The sequence below is a fragment of the Rhinatrema bivittatum genome, chromosome 5, assembly GCF_901001135.1.
Source record: "Rhinatrema bivittatum chromosome 5, aRhiBiv1.1, whole genome shotgun sequence".
Classification (NCBI taxonomy): Eukaryota; Metazoa; Chordata; class Amphibia; order Gymnophiona; family Rhinatrematidae; genus Rhinatrema; species Rhinatrema bivittatum.
Window position 1 is genome coordinate 250,574,895 of NC_042619.1, and position 21,238 is coordinate 250,596,132.

The following is a 21,238-nucleotide window of genomic DNA, read 5'->3' on the forward strand; positions in this document are numbered from 1 at the left end:
TGAGACGGAATTTATGGTCTCTGTATTTATTGCCCCGATATGTTACAAACATCAGTTTTCACTAATCCAGGAGACAGATGTTTATTATTTGAAACATTCTTCAGAATGTGACATCTCCTTTGTGATGTATGTATTGATTTTCTCTTGCAATTTTTTATATGTGGGCAAAACTTCACGCAAGTTGAAGATTCGTCTTGCAGAACATAAGAGATGTATTGTAAATCAACGCCTTCAAGCATCTGTAGGGCAGCATTGCCTTACCAAGCAGCATGCTTTTTCAGATTTGAAGTGTTGGGTATTGGATGCGGCTTCTTTACACTCCGAAGGAGGAAATCAGGGAGTGAACAGTGGATCTTCCGTTTGGGATCCCTACAGCCACAGAGTTTAAATCTAACCATCGAATAGAATTATTTTTTGTGAATGGATTTCTTTCTCAATGAGATGCTGTAGGTGGAACAATCCTCCAATCTGACTGGTTTTTGGTGTTGCCTGTTCTCTTCTGATTGGCTGATGTGAAGACCTTAGAGGTCTTTAAATATTGTGCTCATTTTGCAGAAAATCAAGATGGCTGCGGAGGCTTGGCAGATGAGACGCTGAAAGTACATATGGAAGTTGGCCCTGAAGTAGTGTTTATACCAGCAAAACATGGCCATGACAGCCTCACTTTAAAGATAAGTACTGAAGTCGCTGTGTAGATTGAATTTAATCCTTTCAAAGACTATAAAGTGGTCACTTAGAGGATTCATGGATTATTGAAATAGGCACTGAAATTATGCAATGTGAGATTTGTAAAAAGGTTGTTTTTCTCATGATGGCAGCCGTGAGAAACTTTCTTGAAGCTGAGCACTACAAAAGTTTAACTTTTGTGATTGCTGTTTGAGGATTTCCTATTTGCTTTCTGAGCAATTTAGATACGGGATTTGGATATTGAATATGATAAGTGAGAAACAGACTGAAGGTATCACAAGCAGGACTTTATTGTTGAGGGTTTTTCAAGCAAACCATAAAGCAGCATGAAAAAAACATAAGAAGTTTATAAAACTGCAAAGTTTTTACTGGTGCTCTTTTTCAATTTGTTTGAAGTAAGGCACACTAGATGAGCTGATTAGGTGATGATTTAACATATATTTTTAAATGTTCATAAAAATTAATATACATAAAAAAAACAAAAGCGGGCACATAATTCTTTTATATATAATATAAATCATATAAAAAGGACAAAGAAAGCAATTTAAGAATACATTTATGGACATCCACGTAGCCATGCTTTGGCTCATCGCCAGCCTCAGGGGTACAGAAATCTTGTAGTATATAAACAAGAGTCCTTTCAGAGTGCCTATAATAAAAACCCAGTAACCACTGTAACTAAGTGATTAACGTAATAATATAAACAGAAAACCATTATAACATATGAACAAAAAATAAAAAAAGTAAAAGTGTGTATCTTAATAATGGGAAAATAAAAATTATAGAAAAACAAAAAACTACTTTGAAAGTACAGAACAGAGGGAGCATATATGAAGAGTCAGTCCCACTAATAGAGTGTTTTTATGTCCCTATAAGAAACATACATTACAAAAATATATTCTTGAAAAGAATATGTAAAAAGATAATAAAAGAAAACCTCTACCCAACGAAAAAAAGGAACCATATCCAGTTATATGTGTTTATTCATCCAAAAGCTATTTCTGTTGCAGAGGGGGCAAAGCCCCCATGAGGACAATGTTTATTGGATGTAAAAACCCATATGGCAGAGAGAATAAAAACACATGTAAAAAATGATAAATCACAGAAGCCATAAATAAAAATAATAGTAATAATAATTACATTAAAAATGAGCTATAAATAAAAGTATGTACATAACAGTGGGAGTAGGGGGAAAAAAGAAGAAGAGGGAGATGAAGGGGAGGGAGGAGGAGAGAGGAAGATAGAAGGGGAAAGAGAGGAAGGAGGAAAGAGTAAAGATAAAGGGAAGGGGAGAGGAAAGGGGATAGGGAAAGGAGGAAGAAGAAGGAAAAATGGAAGGAAGGGAGAGGAGTGGAAGAGGAAAGAAGGGAGGGAAGAGGAAAGAAGGGAGGGAGAGAAGTGTGGATCAATTAACCCATCTTTACTTTTTATTATCTCAGGACCCAGTGAAAGAGGTCTCAATAATAGGAAGAGAGGTTTGAAAGTGCAACACTCACATCTAAAATTCACCTCCAACTCCTTTCTATTCCTCTTTCAGGTTTACTTCCAAGGCTGCAGAAAGCAAAAACACATCTCTATTGATTTACAATGAACTGTTATCACATGCCCACACTATTAGGTAGCTCAGTAAACAAACAAAAAAAATGGAACTATGTAAGAGGAATGGAAAACCTCCAACTTTTCTTTTCCTTAATCATCCATACTGTGCACATATACCATCTCATGTCAACTCTACCATGTATTTAAAGGGAAAATGACCCTTTCCTTATCCACCAATTTACTATGCTTCAATGTTCCCAAATGCTAACAGAGGGCTAAAAAAAAAAAAAAAAGGGAAAGGAAAATTGGTTCGTACCTGCTAATTTTCCTTCCTGTAGTACCCGGATCATTCCAGATTCCTGGGTTTATGCATCCGTGCCGGCAGAAGGAGACAGAGAAAGTTTAACTGACACTGCTTGATAAGCACTGGTGCAACCTGCAGTTCCTCAGTATTGATATGTACCCAAGGACAAAAACTCACGTGCAAAAACTTGAAAACACTTGTTAAAGCTCTGAAGAAAAATCTGCATAGCAAAAAGAGCACAGCTGAGCAGAAGACTCTCCACCTCCATCAAGTGGACGGGCTCTGGAATGATCCGTGGTACTACAGGAATGAAAATTAGCAAGTAATAACCAATTTTCCTTTCCCTGTACGTACCCAGATCAGTCCAGCCAATGGGATGTACCAAAGCCCCCTAGCCAGGATGGGACCTGGAGAGTCCCACTTGTAAAACACTCTCGTCGAAAGAACGAGTTTCCGGATCCCAGACGTCTAGGCAATAATGTCTCGAAAAAGTATGCAGCAACTTCAATGCAGCCACCCGACAAATCTCTTGTGGCGACACCAACTGAGCCTCCACTCAGGAGGCTGCATGCGATCGAGAAGATTGAGCCCGTAAACTGTCCGGCAGCTGGCGACCCTTAAGAATATAGGCTGACCCAATAGCCTCCTTGAGCCACCTTGCAGTGGTAGCTTTGGAAGCCTGGAGCCCTTTCTTCACACCGCTCCACAAAACAAATAGGTGATCAGATCTCCGAAAGGCATTGGTCACCTCCAGATATCGCAGTAAGGCCCTCCGAACGTCCAAACTCCTGAGTTCCCTCGCATGAGGAGAAGCTGGACCGTCTGATTAACATGAAAAGCTGAGACCACCTTGGGAAGAAAAGATGGAACTATCCGTAAAGACACCCCCTGACTCCAAAATCTGTAGGAACGGGTATCTACAAGATAAAGCCTGCAACTTGGATATGCTCCTCGCCGAACAAATGGCTACCAGGAAAACAACCTTCAAGGTCAAATCCTTAAGAGTCACCCTACGAAGAAGCTCAAAAGGTGGTTCACACAAAGCTCACAGGACCAGATTAAGATTCCAAGATGGACAGACCTTCTGTACCGGAGGACGTAAATTCTTGACCCCTCGAAGAAACCATACAACATCAGGATGAGAGGACAAAGATCTTCCATCAATTGCCCCTCACAAAGAGGTCAGAGCCAATACCTGAACTCGCAGAGAGAGTTAAATGCCAAGCCTTTGCCCAAGACATCTTGCAGGAAGGATAACATCTGAGACACCAAAGCCCACAAAGCAGCAACACCTTTGGCCACACACCAAACCTCAAAAAACTTTCCAGACTCGAACGTAAGACAACGAAGTAGACGTGCGCTTCACACGCAGAAGGGTAGTAATAACCGGCTCTGGGTACTCCCTGCGCCTTAAACGTCACCTCTCAAAAGTCAAGCCGCTAGACAGAAGCGATCTGCCTGATCAAAAAATATGGGACTTTGATGGAGCAGATGAAAGAGGTGACTGAACAGTATCGGACCGTCCACAGCCAAGTTGACGAGATCCGCAAACCACGGGCGACGTGGCCACTCCAGAGCCACCAATATGACATCCCCCGGGTGTCTCTCTATTCTGCACAAAACCTTGCCCACCAGAGGTCAGGGAGGAAACACTAGAGCGTCGACTCCTTCAGCTCCGTAGTCTCATCTGCGGCTGAAAAATCGTGGGGCTTTTGCACTGTGGAGAGACGCCATCAGATCTACATGTGGACAACCCCACTTCTTGCAAATGAGCTGCATTGCAGACTTTGACAGTTCTCATTCGCCTGGATCTAAAAGACTGCGATTTAGAAAATCCGCCTGGACATTCTCGTTACCCGCAATATGAGAGGCCATTATCTGGGTCAAGTGTGCCTTGACCCAGATATCCGGATCTTGGTACCGCCTTGTCGATTGATATAAGCCACAGTTGTCACATTGTCCAACAGAAATCTGACTGAACGACCTTGGACCATCGGTAGAAAGGCCAGCAACGCTAATCTCACTGCCTTGGTCTCCAAGCGGTTGATAGACCAGGAGCGCTCCTCCGGCGACCATACACCTTGAGCCGATTGAAGCTGGCAAACTGCCCTCCAACCAGACAGCTTGGCATCAGTAGTAACAACGATCTAATCCTGTACTTCTAGAGTGACCCCCCCGAAGAAGGTGAGACGTTTGGAGCCACCAAAAGAGGCTCTACCTCGAAGGAACAACCAGCGATACTGGCTGCTGAAAAAGCTCCGACAGTGGATTCCATTGTGCCAACAGAGCTTTCTGTAATGGTCTCATATGCGCAAAAGCCCAGGGAACCAACTCGAGGGTGGAAGCCATGGATCCCAGAAAGTGTAAAAAATCCCAAGCTCTGGGCACAGAGACAGTGGATCTCTGACTGCAATTTGTTCACTCTCTCGTCTGTCAAGAACACTTTGCCCACGCTCTTGTCGAACTGGGCTTCCTGATACTCGAGACACTGGGTCGGATTGAGATGGCTCTTGACAAAATTCACCACCCAGCTCAGCGACTGAAGGAGCTGAATGACCTTCCTGACCGCTGAGTAACAACTGGCCTCCGACTTTGCCCTGATGAGCCAATCGTCGAGATAAGGATGTACCAGAACTCCCTCCACCTCAAGGCCGCCGCCACTACTACCATGATGTTGGTAAAGGTCCGCAGCACTGTGACTAGGCCAAAAGGAAGGGTCTGAAACTGGAAACGCTGACCGAGAACCATGAACCTCAGATAACGCTGGTGAACCCGACGAATGGGGATATGAAGATACGCCTCCGTTAGATCCAAGGAAGCTAGGAATTCCCTACTGCAAACTGCAACAATCACCGACCTTAGGGTTTCCATGTGAAATCTCAGGACTTTCAGCACTGCATTTACACTTTTTAGGTCCAGAATAGGCCGAAAAATGCCCTCCTTTTTGGGAACCATGAAATAAACGGAGTACCGCCCGGTGCCATGTTCTTCCGGGAGAACATGCACCACGGCTCCTAAAACCCGCAACCTGTCCCAGGTCTCCCAAACTGCACGTCGCTTTGTCAACAAACCGCAAGGGGAGACCAAAAAGAGATCGCAGACGGGATGAGCAAATTCTAAAGCATAACCGTCTCTTATAATCAAGAGGACCAACTGATTCTGAGTGAGACTGGCCCACTCCTCGTAGAAAAGCGCTAGATACCCCCCCTAAGAAGGGAACGAAGGAGTGGGCTGGCCTTGCCTCATTGGGATGATTTTGCCCCCAGAGCCCCAACTCTGGAGGGGGCTCTAAAGGACCTCCGAGCTCCCCGAAAATTCTGCACCCAGGACTAACCACGGCCCACAAACTGCCTCTGCAGGGCTGTTACCCCCCTCGCATATCGAGGCCTTCTGCCTTCACGGAAACGGGCCCAAGACCGAAAGGACTGTCTGAACTTAGGCCTAACCTCTGGCAACTTGTGGACCTTGTTGTCCCCTAACTGTTTTACCAAGTGCTCGAGGTCCTCTCCAAACAAAAGACGGCCCTTAAAGGCAGAGAACTCAATTGAGATTTAGACGAAACATCCGCCAACCAGTGCCGCAACCACAATAATCTCCTGGCCAACACCGCAGAAGCCATGAGCCGTGAAGAGGCCCGCACTAAGTCATACAATGCGTCAGCTACGTACGCCACTGAAGCCTCCAAGCGCTCCGCAACACCAGCTTGGTCCCCTTGCAGCTGTTGCACCCAAAGCAACCATGCCCACTGCATGAAGCTGGAGCAAATAGCCGCCTGAAGGCTCAAAGCAGAAACCTCAAAGATTCGCTTGAAGTGAATCTCCAGCTTACGGTCTTGGACATCCTTAAAAAGCCACGCCCCCGCCACTGGAATAGTCGTCTTCTTGGTGACAGCCGATACCGCAGTGTCCACCTTCAGCATAGCAAAGAGCTCTAACATCTGCTCGGGTAAGGGATAGAGCTTTGACATAGCTTGGCCCACCCGTAATCCCATGTCCGGAGAACTCCACTCCTGGTCCACCATCCTCTGCATGAACCTATGGTAAGGAAAGGCCAAGGGAGGACCATGAGTCCCATCCAGAACCGGGTCCGCCCCATCCAGGTCCAAATCCGATTGAGGGAGCTTCAAACTGAGCTCCTCAAGGACCAGCGGAATTAAGGGGGCCAATTCTACCCGACGAAACAAACGAAGAAACTTGGGATTGTCCCCGGACACTGGCATATCAGCCACATCATCCCCCAGATCTGTATCGCAGCATCCAGGTCTGCAACATATGGGTCATCCGCCCCACGATTAGGGGCCGGAACCCCCTACAAGGGGAGTCTTTGAGGGCCCCCCGGACACCCCTCCCCCCCACCCGTCTTCCTGTCCGACCACGGTGGCCCCAGTAAACGCTGCACCCCAGGGACCAAAGTACCTCGTGATCAAATAGAGCCAGACCCAGCCGCCTGAATGGCTGGGGAGGGAGGAGGAGGGGCCATTCCCCCAGCGGAAGGTCTGACCCTTCCTGCTGTGCCAAAAAAGTGCGGTGGAGCAGTAAAATAAATTCTGGGGAGAAACTGCGGGGAGCAGACCCCTTAGGCCCAGCACTGCCCAACCGAGCAAAATCTACTGGCAGCGCATCATCCAGGCTCCCCTGCCTCCCTACAGGGCCCGGGTGCACTGGGGAAAGCTGGGGGGGGGGGGGGGGGGAGTCCTCCAGCCCCCCCCCCCGAAAGCGCTGCCAAGTCTGCCGGGGAACCTAAAATGGCTGCTGTTCCTGCGCTGGCCGAGGCCGAAGGCCCGACACAGGAAACCCTGTCCCCGACAGCAACCATAGGGGCGGCGGAAGAAGGCTTGACGCGCCGGCATTACTCGGGGGAAGGGGAAAGAGAAGGCCCCTCACCACCCGCCGAGCAGAGAGTGAGACAGCTGAGGCGGGCAGGAACCGCACCACACACTCAGCAGGCCCGACCACATACCATAGCACATGGTTACCCACGGAGCCCAGCAAGACCGATCCCCCAAAAAACACCGCCCCAATAGCAAAAACACCGCCCGAGAGCCTGGGAGAGACTTACCGCATCGCTGCTGCTGCTTCCCGCTGAAACTGGGTTTTTTTTTGTTTTTTTAAAAAACTTTACAAATATAACAGGGCCTCTGCTCTCCTAAGGCCTAGGGGAGCTGTCCAGCTTCAGCTCAGCCTGAAAGTTAGGAAAGAGAGCCCTAAAAACAAAAAGCAGCTGCCCCAAGCTGAAAAGCCACCTAGGCAGCCTCGTGAAAGGAGGGATCTGGACCACCAGATTTGCACCTCACGGATGGGAGCCAGAGCGAGCGTTCAAAAAGGTCACCAACCTCCAGCTCATCCACCTCAACCAAACAGGGAAGGGTTCCCCCAGGGATCCCGATCCCTGGGAGAAATGCTCCTGAGAAAAAGAAACAGAAAAAGAAAAAAGACCGAAAAATCATCAGAAACCTACAGGTGAATGCACCAGCCACCATCTGCTGGAGACAGAGAAAAACTGAGGAACTGCAGGTGGCACCAGTGCTTATCAAGCAGTGTCAGTTAAACTTTCACTGTCTCCATCTGCTGGCACTGATACATAAACCCAGGAGTCTGGAATGATCCGGGTTCTTACAGGGAATGTCAGTATCAACCTTCCAAAAACTCTGCCTGTCCATTTGCACAGTGTGAATGATTAAGGAAAAGAAAACTTGCAGGTTTTCCATTCCCCTTACATAGTTCCATTTTTGTCTTGTTTTCTTTTTGTTCACTGAGCTACTTTTTAGTGTAAATCAATAGAGATGTGTTTTTGCTTTCTGCAGCCTTGGAAATAAACCTGAAAGAGGAACAGAAAGGAACATTAGTGGAGTTGGAGGTGAATTTTAGATGTGAGTGTTGCACTTTCAATCCTCTCTTCCTATTATTGAGACCTCTTTCACTGGGTCCTGAGATAATACAAAGTAAAGATGGGTTAGTTGTTCCACGGGGCAAAACCCAGGAGTCTGGACTGATCCGAGTACGTATAGGGAAAGATGGGTTAGTTGTTCCACACTTCTCTCTCTTCCTATTTCCTCCTCCCTCTCTCCTTTCCTCCCCCATCTCCTTCCCTTTCATCACCCCTTTCTCCTTTTTTCCCCCTACTACCACTGTTATGTACATACTTTTATTTATAGATCATTTTTAATGTAATTATTATTACTATTATTTTTATATATGGCTTCTGTGATTTATCATTTTTTACATGTGTTTTTATTCTCTCACTGCCATATGGGTTTTTACATCCAATAAACATTGTCCTCATGGGGGCTTTGCCCCCTCTACAGCAGAAACAGCTTTTGGATGAGTAAACACGTATAACTGAATATGGTTTCCTTTTCTTAGTGGACAGAGGTTTTCTTTTATTATCTTTTTACATATTCTTTTCAAGAATATATTTTTGTAATGTATGTTCCTTATAGGGACTTAAAGACACTCCATCAGTGGGACTGATTCTTCATAAACGCTCCCTCTCGTGTGTACTTCATTATAGGCACTACTGAAAGAACTACAAGATTTCTGTACCCCGAAGCAGGCGATGAGCCGAAACATGGCCATGTTGGGTCCATTAACATATTCCTGAGTTGCTTTATTTGTCCTTTTTATATGTTTGTTAATATATATGATATTAAAATTTTTAAATATTTGTGTAACCATTTAAGTTTTTAATGTATATTAATATATTTAAATGTACATAAAAATTAATCTGATTGACTACCTTTATTATTTATCTTTTATTATCTTTATGAATTAATTCATATTTAATTTATTTCTTATGCTTTATTGTCCTTTACCATTATTGGTGCATCTTTCCTCTGTCCATGTGTACACCACTCCCCTTTCTGTTGACCTCTGTGACATGCCCTGACATCTACTTAGTCTACAGTAGGGGTTTTCAAACTCATGATTGTGACCCACTACTGGGCTGTGGCACATGTTCCCTCATGATGAATACTAAGAAGTGCAGGAGTATATATACAGCACATCTCAAAGTAACTGGCAGCCACATGTAGCCAGCCAGGCATCGACAGGTGTATCTGAGATGGAGAGATAGTAAGCAGTGGGCACTGGGAGGGGGAAACGAGGAACTGCTGAGGGGGGGTGACAGAAATTACGGCTGGAAAGACTGGGTGAGAGTGAACAATGGGGTTGAAGAGAGAGACGATAGTGAACAGCAGGGACTCAGGGGGAGGGTTAAGAGTGAACAGTGGGGGCTGGGGAGGGACTGGAGACAAGTGAGGCTGGAGGGTCAGGGACTGAGAAAAGAAAATTGGTTCTTACCTGCTAATTTTCATTCTTGTAGTACCACGGATCAGTCCAGATTGTGGGCTATGCCTCCCTTCAAGCAGATGGAGACAGAGAAAAACTTGAAGGGCACCCTCTCTTAACCTGGTGTGCCGCCTGCATCCCCTCAGTATAAAGATTATCCAAGCAGTAATAACAATGAATCAAGCAAAAAGTGAACATTTAAGAATAATAGAACAACAGAACTTTGAACATGAAAGCAACCCGTAGTTTTCTTCCTTAGCTTTCTGCAATGAAAAACGTTATATGAGCGCGGACTATCGGAGCCTCTTTGGGCGGGCGTCTGGACTGATCCATGGTACTAGAGGAACGAAAATTAGCAGGTAAGAATCAATTTTCTTTTCCCTGTACATACTCGGATCAGTCCAGACTGTGGGATGTACCAAAGCTTCCTTATGTAGGGCGGGACGACGAGAGTCCCGCGCGAAGAACTCCACTGCCAAAATTACTGACATCTGGAGCTTGAACATCCAAGCAGTAGTGACGCGTAAAAGAATGAAGTGTTTTCTATGTAGCTGCCTGACAAATTTCCTGTGGCGAAACTAGCTGACATTTAGCCCAAGAAGCAGCGGACAAAATAGCCTCTTTCAACCATCTCACAATTGTTGGTTTAGAAGCTTTTTGACCCTTCTTGGGACCGCTCCACAAGACAAACAAATGATTGGAAAGTCGGAAAGGATTTGTAACCTCCAAGTAACGTTAACAGAGATCGTCTGACATCTAACTGACGGAGCTCTTTAGAGTGCGGGGCATTGGCCGATAAAGAAGGAAAAGCCGGGAGCTCTACTGACTGACTTAAATGAAAAGTGGAGACGACCTTTGGTAAAAAGGAAGGCATAGTGCGAAGAGTGACTTCCGAATCAGAGATCCTACGTGCTGAACAGATAGCTACCAAAAATACTGTTTTCAATGTGAGGTCCTTCAACGTGGCATGTTTAAGGGGCTCAAAAGGTGGATCACACAAAACTCGAAGCACCAAATTAAGGCTCCAGGACGGACATATCAAACGGATGGGCAGGTTCAAATGCCTTACTCCTTTGAGGAAATGCACATCATCAGGATGGGAACGCTACCGAACTGCCGACAAGAGAACCCAACGCCGCCACTTGCACACGGAGGGAATTAAAGGACAAGCCTTTGGATAAGCTGCTTTGCAAGAATGCCAAAATATGAGCCACGGAAGCCTGTCTGGGAAGGATACCGCGACCTCGACACCAAGTTTCGAAGATATTCCAGACCCTCACATATGACAGAGAGGTAGAGGTTTTCCTGGCTTGGAGAAGTGTAGTAATGACTTCCTCCGAGTAACCTTTCTTCCTTAACTTTCTCCTTTCAAAAGCCAAGCAGCTAGACAAAAGCAATCTGCCTGGTCGAAAAATACAGGACCTTGACAAAGCAGATTTGGAAGATGGCCAAGCCTCAGGGGCCCGTCTAGCGCCAGATTGATGAGATCCACAAACCACGGCCATCGGGGCCATTTCGGAGCGACTAGGATCATGGATCCTGGATGAACCTCTATTCTGCGGCGAACTTTTCCCACCAGAGGCCATGGAGGGAACACATATAGAAGTATTGTGGTTGGCCAAGGAAGTACCAACGCATCGACTTCCTCTGCTCCGTGATCCTTTCTGAGACTGAAGAAACGAGGAGCTTTGGCATTGTCCCGCGTCGCCATCAAGTTCATGTGGGGTGTCCCTCACCTGCGTCAGATGAGATCCATCGCTCTGTTGGACAGTTCCCACTCTCCGACTCAGGAAATCTGCCTGTATGTTTTCTTTGCCGGCGATGTGAGACGCCACCAGAAAAGCAAGATGCTTTTCCGCCCAAACCATGATCTGTTCTGCTTCTTCGGCTACAGCTTGGCTCTTGGTGCCACCTTGACGGTTGATGTAAGCTACCGTCGTCGTGTTGTCGGACAGAACTCGGACCACTTGATCGCGGATCAAAGGGAGGAAGTGCTGGAGAGCTAATCGGACTGCCTTGGTCTCCAGGCGGTTGATTGACCAGTTAGATTCCTCCTCCGACCAGCAGCCTTGGACCGAGTGAAACTGGCAGACCGCCCCCCAACCGGAGAGACTGGCATCCATGGCCACCACTATCCAAGACTGGATTTCGAGTTCTATGCCGCTCGACAGATTTTGCGGGCAAAGCCACCATCCAAGACTGGACCTTGCGTGATCAGTGAACGGTAGAGGGAACTGAAATCTTCCGACTTGGGATTCCAACGGGAAAGCAATGCTCGTTGTAATGGTCTCATATGAACAAAGCCCAGGAGACCAACTCCAAGGTGGATGCCATGGATCTGAGAACCTGAAGATAGTCCCAGTCTTTGGGGAGTGGGAGCGACAACAAGCGACAAACCTGTTCCATCAATTTGGTTATGCGGTCCGGTGGAAGAAATACCTTTCCTAATGTGGTATTGAACCGGGCTCCCAAGAAATCCATCGACTGAGATGGCACAAGGTTGCTTTTGGGTTGGTTGACTACCCACCCACTACCACCATAACGTTGGTGAACGTGCGGGGAGCCGAGGCCAGACCGAACAGCAGAGCGCAAAACTGAAAATGCTTGCCCAGGATCATGAAGCGAAGAAATTTCTGATGGTCTTCGCAGATGGGTATGTCTAAGTATGCTTCCATCAAATCCAGGGATGCCAAGAACTCGCCTTTGCGTACTGCCACGATAACTGAGCGAAGAGTTTCCAAACAGAAGTGCGGTATCTTGAGAGCCTTGTTTACTTTTTTCAGGTCTAGAATAGAGCGGAAGGAACCCTCCTTTATTGGGACCACAAAATAGATGGAGTATTGTCCCTTCTTCCATTCATCCTGGGGGACAGGAGTTATCGCCCCTAGGGACAGAAGGCGCTGGAGAGTCTGCTGGACGATTTGAACTTTGGCAAGGGATCCGCAAGGGGATACGAGATAAAAATCTCGGAGCAGCTGAGCAAATTCCAAAACGTAGCCATGTTCTATGATGCTTAGAACCCACTGGTCAAAGGTTATTTTGGCCCATTCCTCGTGGAACTGGGATAAACGCCCACCCCACGGGAGGAATCGAGGGATGGGCCAGCCGTATCTCATTGAGAAGTCTTGGAGGCAACAGCCGGAGCAGCACTACCGTCACGAGAGAATCTTCTCCCTCGAAAGGAAGAAGACCAGGACTGCGGCCTAGTTGACAGCTGTCTTTGTCCAAGAGGCTGTGGTCTGCTGAGACAAAATCTTCATTGGCCACGGAAATGTGAGCGGGTGGATGGAAAACCTCTGGAAGGTCTTGGCCTGTCCTCTGGGAGCTTATGGACTTTGTTCTCTCCCAATGATTTAATCAATTGCTCTAAGTCGTCACCAAATAGAAATTTTCCTTTGAAAGACAACGCACCCAGCTGAGCTTTGGATGATACATCCGCTGACGAGTTACACAGGCAAAGGAGCCGCCTAGACGAAACAGTGGAAGACATGGTGCGAGATGAGGTACGGAGAATGTAATATAGAGCATCAGCCCCATATGCTACCACCGCTTCCAATCGTTCTGCCTGCTCAGATTCAGCTGGAGAGAGATCTCTGGACGTTAACAATTGTTGAACCCAGCGTAGACTCGCCTGAAGCATGTAGCTACTACACACCGCCACTCGTATGCCCAGAGCGGACACATTGAAGATACGCGTGAAGAGAACTTCCAGTTTCCTGTCTTGAAGATCCTTGAGTGCCGCTGCTCCTGCGACTGGGATTGTAGTCCTTTTGGTGACAGCTGAAACCGAAGCATCCACCTTAGGAGCTCCAGAGACTCTTCAGTCCAGGGATATAACTTATTCATAGCCCAACTACTCTCAAGTCGGCATTTAGAACATCCCACTCCCGTGTCATCAACTGCTGGAGCACGGGATGAAGAGGAAAAGCCTTGGTGGGAGCCCTGAGTCCCGCCAGAACCAGGTCCACGGAATACTGCGGGAGAGGATGCTGAGGAAGGTCCACTCCAAGCTCTGACAAAACTGAGGGAATCAGAGGGTCCAACTCTTCCCTATGAAAAAGACGGACCACCTTCGGATCGTAACCGTCTAGGGGAGCCTGTTTTCCCAGATCCTCCTCTGTCCCTGCTCCGCCTGTGCCAGGCGAGGGGAAGTTGACAGTAGCTCCCGCGTCCGCAGCCTGTGGAATAGCGGATCCATATGCAGGAGAAGGACCCCACAACTTAGCGATCTGCAGAGAAGCTGGTGCATCCAGATGCTTGGCCACCTTGTGGGGTGGTCCAGGAGGAGGATCAGAAGGACAGCTCAAAAAAGCAGCCAAACCCTGAGAAGATTGGGACGGCAAAAAGGCTTTGTGCATGAGGAGCACAAAGTCCAAAGAAAAATTATTAGAGCCAGCCTCATCCCCATCCCCCCCCCCCCCCCCGCCCCGGGGGGATCTGGCAAAGACAGGAGATAGATTGGGTGGGAGCTCTCCTGGATTCCATTGCTCTGGCTTGGGCTTCCTGAAAAGTGCTCAAAATGGCTACCGTTCCTGCACTGAGGGGAAACGGATCGGCCCGAGGCTCCTGAGGTGCTGATCTTTTAACTGCACCTCGGGGCCTGAAAGTGCTTCCCACAGGCAAGAGAGAACTGCCTTCCCCTCCTGACAGACACCATGAAAAGAGCCCTGCCCGGGAGAGCATGGTCGAAGACTCTCCACAGGTAGTGCACGAAGATGGCCACGGCATCATGAAAAAACGGCGCACCAACGAGGGAAGAAGCAGGGAGTCAGAACTCAGTAAAATGCGCCTGAACTGTGCCTGAAACTGGACGGAAAGCAGCCGCTAAAAAAGGGAAACAACCAGGCTGCTTTCAAAATCGGTTAGTTTGAATTTTGAAAACTTTTTTTTTCGTCGCACTAAACAGCGTAGTGAGAGGAGGGACCGGACCACCGGCGTCTTACTCCAGCGCCTTAACTACCTGGAGCCCCGCAGGGTAACCAACCCCAGCTCCCGCTCCTACAACCAGGGGGGACGGACTCGCAAGACCTACGTACCCCCTGGGAGGAATTGATGTCTCAGTTCACTTTTTTTTTTTTTGCTTTGCTTGATTCCTTCAACAGTAATTCTAACCTGCTTTTTTTTTTTTAAAGGGAAAGTGTCTTAAACCCAGGAACAGGTCAAGACTGCAGGGATTGCACCACCTCCATCTGCTGGAGACGGAGAAATACTGAAGGGATGCAGGTGGCACACCAGGTTAAGAGAGGGTGCCCTTCAAGTTTTTCTCTGTCTCCATCTGCTCGAAGGGAGGCATAACCCACAGTCTGGAATGATCCGGGTACGTACAGGGAATGGTGCTTTTCCACTGATTCCTGAGAAAAACAATTTTAAAACCACTGTCTATAGACCAGATATACCTTTTCCCATAGACATAAAATAGGAAAAACCCTTTGGTAAACTGGATCTATAAGAGTGTAGTTTGTTTTTATCACCCCCTGTTTATGGAAAAGAAATCGAGTGGCTAAATGATGTAATACACCTATACACCCCACAACGCAATACAAGATCAACCAACAAAGCACTACTATCAATACCCACAATCACCTCCGCCAAACTCACATCAGTTTGGGAAAGAGCATTTTCACTAGCAGGACCCCGCCTGTGGAACACCATGCCCGAAAACTTACGAAAACAAAACAATATAAAACTCTTCAGAAAACAACTAAAGACCTGGCTCTTTGAACAAACATATAGAGAAGGTATAGATTAATATACACTCCCCCTACGCAATGTAAAGTCCACCGCACTCCCCAATTTTCTTGATACTATGTACACAGTTATTCCCTGCCCGACACAAACAGTATTAATCCCATGACCAGTTGTTTTCCCCCCACATCTCCCCACCTTAATTTATTACCATAATGCTATCACTTAATATGCTCTGTTTATTGCTCTGTTTATTTCCTTGTTATTACCCATTATAATGTAATCAGTTAATTTGATCTGTTACTCTCGTTATAATGTAATCAGTTAATTTGCTCAGTTCAATGTATCCTGTTGTTTTAACTGTAAACTGTGGTAAAGGCTTGCTCCAAACTACGGTTTATAAAAACCGTCAAATAAGTAAATAAATATCTGTCAAAAGAGGGAGAAGATTGAAGACCGAGAAGAAAGCGCAGTGTCACAGTAAGCAGGAGCAACTGGGTGGACCAAAAGATCTTTAATGGTCACCAGCTATAATAGCACTTTGAACTTGATGACTGCTGGTCTCTATTTCTGTAATTCTGCTTCTCAGTACTTACGTTTCTGAGGGAACAAAGGAGGGATTCGATGAGGCTGGAAAAGTAGCTGGGGTTTGGCTCCCAGAATTCCTTGTTTCTGCCCTAAAGGCGCCATATGTAGGAGGGATGGGGTTGGAGACTTCAGAAGTGGCTGCAAAATAGAACCCGGGATTACGAAAGTACCAAAGCTAACAATCAGAAGAACATAAGAGATGACAGGCTGAGCCAGTAGTCCATTGAACATGGCATCCTATCTCTAACAGTAGCCTGACTGGATCACCTAGAAGAACCCAGCAGAACCTAATAGGAAAGGCCACACAAATACCCTTAGAGCAGATGATCACAAGCTTACTGCTGGGTAAGGCTATGCAGCTGGGATCCAACTTGTGAGAGGCTGAGCCCTGATACACTGTACCCACAGAGGTACGGTCATTCTTTGCTGCCAACATAGCAGCCTCTGCAGACCCCAGAAGTACAATTCAGTATGTCCTTCTACAACCCCCTCCCTTAACAATAAAAACTCTCTCATGTTCCCTAGTATTGTATTCCCATTAATAACCCCCCTCAATGCCATAGTCTTATATCCTCCAGATACCCCCAGTGCCCTCCTTAGTATCATACCACAATACCCCTATTAACATACTTAACATTCATTTCAGCATCCCTTCCAGTATTGCACCCAGATACTCTCCTCAGTACACCCTCTAGCTTCACACTCAGATGCTTCTTGTGGTTTCTCCCCAGTAACAAAACCCAATATTCCCTTTAGAATTACCGCTAGTACTATACCTGGCTGGCAAGTGCCTGGACCTTCACAGCATTCCATGGCACTGATTGATTGGGGTTATAGACGGCCTTAACCAACACCTTCTCTCCAACTTGTGGGACGCGACCCTTCACAACACTAGAGAGGGAGAACGAGACAGACAGAAAGAAATACAAGCAACGAAATAGAGGGAGAGCGAGCAACAGACAAGCAAGGCAAGAGAACAGAAAATGAACACAAGAGAGGGTAGAGAAAGACAAGGTAGGGAGAGAAAGAGGAGGAAAGGAAAGACAAAATGACAGACAGGGGAGACAGAGAGGAGATATTGGGTATAAGAGTTGAAAGTAATACATACACAGTCACTTGCAACCAATGTGCATGGCAGAACTCAAAGGGCTCACAGACAATTTTGCAAATTCTACAGGGGACTTTTCCAGTATCTGCAGATATTTAAATGAAGCCACATGGAAAGAGTTTTGGATGCTGGAATACAGTTTCTCCATATCTCAACCATTCTTAGACCATTGCCACTGATCAGAATGCTGTGAGCATGATCAAATCCTCACTCCCTGCCAAGCAACTTCCATGCTGACTGAGACTTATTACCTTTTCCAAACTCCAGGAAGATCAAAAATTGACATCACATATTCTGGGCCCCCAATTGTTACCATTCTAGTGTTGGGAACCAAAATACAAGCGGTATTCTTTTCCAGCTTTACCTAAGTTGGAAGAAGACTTCTTCATCCACCACTCCAAAGTAGTCCTGAAGCTTAGTGACAATCCCAGTAAAGACTCTGTGCTTCTCTTCCATCTGCAGGGAAAATCACTCAATATAGTACAGTCACAGCATAAACATACCCCTCACAGTGACACAAGAGTCACCAACCTGAGGATAGTTACCCCCAATGATTAGAAATATTAACAGAGAAATGATCATAAATATGATATAACATTTTGATGCCCTGAGATAGGCCCTGGACTCTAATAATGTACCATCTCTGCTTCTTGTGCCCAATTCTTCAGGAGGCTTCGCACCTGATAGTGACCTGACTGCATAAGCATGTCTAATATCACAATATTTTACTTGCGTACAACTGAGTAAGAAAGCAGTCAGAAGCCTCTTCTGCCATTCAGAAACAGATAATTAACTACTAAAGAAAAAGAATATGGGTGTCACCCCAACACTTATGTCCTTTCCCCCTGACCTGAATCTCTCTCCCATTGCCTGTGTACATCTTCACCCCATCTTCCCTCCTCTAATGTCTGTGCCCCCCTCCCTCAGTCATCCAAGAGCCAGAGACAGCATGCTAGCCAGCAAAAACTGAGAGCTGGACATACCTGCAAATGCAGCATGCTCTGAGGAAGCTCAGATGGAAGTGTTGGGCTGATGTAGGCTGGAGGAGGTCCAAGCAAGGAGGCCGTAGGGTTCCCTGAAACAGAAGCAGAACTGGCTGTCACTCCACGAAAAGGAAAAACAATAAAGACACCACATTAACTAACTGGTGCACATCATACATGTACAGTCCACAGACCCATTCCAGCACAGCATCAAACAATATACACAAGAACTACAGACTCACCTTAGTATAGCATCACATCTTTACATAGCCCCACTTACCTATCCAAGCAGAGTATCTCATACAGCACCAAAGACTCATCCAGGCAAAGCATCACACATATACACATCACTCACCCATCCCAGCAAACCATCTCACACATTTATTTATTTATTTAAATATGTATATTATACAGGAACCTCCGGTATATAAATTATCACCCCGGTTTACATAGAACAGTAACAATCGCTACATTTAGCGGTTTACATAGAACAGGATTAAACAACGAAGTTTTACATTGAGCAAAAGACGTAAACAAGTTTTTACATTGAAACAAACGAAGTAAACAAGTTTTTACTTTGAAACAAATTAATAGAAGTAAGCAAATAGTAAATACTATTAAACCGTTAATAAACATGCGGTTAATAAATCAATAAATAACATGGAGATATGTAAGTCCACATGAGTATATGTATGTAGACTGTATGTAGACAGCATGAATATGTGAATCTCTAATTGAATAAGGAAGAATAAGATCATCACTTTCTCACCCCATGTTATCACAAACATCATCACTTTCTCACCCCATGTTATCACAAACAGTACCAAACACTCACTCCAACAATCCATCATACACAGCATCATACATTCACCCCAGTAAAATATTATATAGCATCTTATATGGCATATGAGAGAAGCACAGACCCATTAGACTGTACATGTGTGATGGGAGCACAGACCTATCAGGGTCCTCATGACTTGTCCTTGGCTGGATCGCCGACGATTATGACGCTTGAACTGAGACATCTGGGAATGGTGATGTCTGGGGACTGAAGAGGCAGACAAAGCACAGGAGTCAGGGAAGGTCAGCATGCATAAGGCAGAAGACAGCAGCTAAGATGGAAAATACATCATAGGGCACATGTAAGAGCACATCCAAGCTGTTCCATCTGTTTCAGATCTAGAGATGTCACTCCCCTCTTCTCCTGGGGTGTTACTTTCCTCTGTCTCAGGATCTGGGGTAGCACAGCCTCCCTCATCTCAGGGTCTGGAGTGGCACTCCCCTACCCATCACACTGTATTTAAGATTTTGGAGGTATCACTATCCCCCTTATATCTAAGTCTGGAAGCATCACTCCCCTCTCAATCAGGGTTTGAAATGTCTAGCCTCTCCTCTTCCCATATTTCAATGAGTGGTGATGTCAATTCCTTCTATCATCCAACATGTCTTGAGATCGAGAGATATCACCCCTCTTCCCCAAAACCCCCTCTCTCAGGGTTAAAGGGTTGCAATTCCCTCCTCTGCCATGTTTCAAGATCTGGGGGTGTCAGTTCCTTCCTCCCATCTCAGGGTCTGGGGATAGTACTCCCTCCACCCCCGCAGTACAGGTTTTGGGGGGGATCTATTCCCCCCGCCCCCGTATCTCATGGTCTCCCCTCTTCCCTTCGTGGTTTGGTGGCAGCACTCACTTCCTCCACCTACATCTCAGGGTCTGGGACTGGCACTCCACCCCTTGTGTTTCAAGGTTTGGGTGTCATTACCCCTTTCCCTCCTCGTATCTCAGAATCTGAAGGTGGTATTCCCCGTCCCCGTGCCTCAGGGTCTAGGGATGGCACTCCCCTCCATCCGTATCTCAGAGTTTAGCGGGGGAAGGGATCACCCTTTCGCTCCCCTTCTGCACCCACCAAATGAAGTATCAGCCCCGGTATAGGCGGAACCGGAGACCGCGCTCCCTGACACAAAGACAAACGGAAGTTGCGGCACTTGCTCCGGAACTACACAGGAACCGGAAGTATGGCGACACACTTTTAGAAACCGGAAGTTCCCACTGTCAACTTAACATGTGGTCCGGAAATACCATAGAGTCCCAGGTGGCGGGTAGAATTAGAGTCTGTGGGACCTTCCACGTGGGAGACTGGATGTAGGAGGTTTCTTCAGCCGTACGGACGCAGCTTTCTTATCACGCGAGTGATGCAACTACAGTATTTAATAACGCGATATAATACGATCCTAAAATGCTCTGCTTCCGGTGTAATGAAGTAGCTGGGCAGGCTTCAGCACCGAGGCACCAATCCCGTCGTCCTTTTCTTGTCTACACTTTCTCCCTCTGGTACCCGCCCAAGTTTCAATTTTCTGAAGCTCAAGGAGAATGGGAAACAGAAAAGAAACAGGCTTGTGGAAAATATGCCTAAACTAATAAGCTGTAAAACAGTTCTAGTCGTCCCTTCTTAAATATATAATGAAAACAAGTGAAACATTTTTATGCAATACATAATTCTGCTGACTTCTCTTTCCTGCCGGCTCGTTCTACATACTACTTTTCTCACTTTTTCCCTTCCTTCCAGCCTATCTCATCTTATCTTTGCCTTTGTTTTTTACCCTTCCATGTCCCCATCTCCCAGTCCTTCATGTTCCCCTATCAGTTTCCCACTAGGCTAGCTGTCCTAAAACAGAAAATGAAAGACTTCACCGTAAAGAATGAGCAGAAAAAGCTCCGTATAATCAAGACTGGTGCGAGGATATCAGTGCCCTAGGCAAACTTTACAGCTTTGGGCATACACACAACCCCCACACCTCCCACACACAATTAAAAATTATGCCCTTATAATAGATTTTACATGAAAAAGGACAATGCAGAAAAATATCACTTAAAACATTACAACATGTATATTATATTTAATGCATTACTGTAGCACCAGCTAGAAAGCCTGCAAAAGAGACACTTGGAACTCATATGGTATTAGGTCTATTGTAACACCTATTGGGTGTGGGTTTGACCCTTAAAAAAAACAGTTAAACTGAATTATCACATAATAAACCTCCCATAACAAAACAGTAC

General features: G+C 46.3%; 1 protein-coding gene across 3 annotated transcripts in view; it reads right to left on the reverse strand.

Moving 5' to 3' along the window:
- Positions 1–20,193, reverse strand: part of CCAR2 (cell cycle and apoptosis regulator 2) — a 100,499-nt gene extending 80,306 nt beyond the window's left edge. The window contains exons 1-6 of one of the 3 annotated variants that reach the window (XM_029603782.1): positions 20,085–20,193; positions 19,139–19,228; positions 18,181–18,272; positions 17,562–17,653; positions 16,866–16,980; positions 16,098–16,227 (exon numbers count right to left, since the gene is read on the reverse strand). In XM_029603782.1, coding sequence (XP_029459642.1) covers positions 16,098–16,227; positions 16,866–16,980; positions 17,562–17,653; positions 18,181–18,272; positions 19,139–19,205 — 496 coding nt within the window. In that variant the 5' untranslated portion in view covers positions 19,206–19,228; positions 20,085–20,193. Of the gene's footprint in view, positions 1–16,097; positions 16,228–16,865; positions 16,981–17,561; positions 17,654–18,180; positions 18,273–19,138; positions 19,229–19,868; positions 20,058–20,084 lie in introns of those variants that run through there. The other 2 variants (XM_029603785.1, XM_029603783.1) reach the window with 2 other exon arrangements.
- Between the last annotated feature and the right edge of the window lie 1,045 nt (positions 20,194–21,238).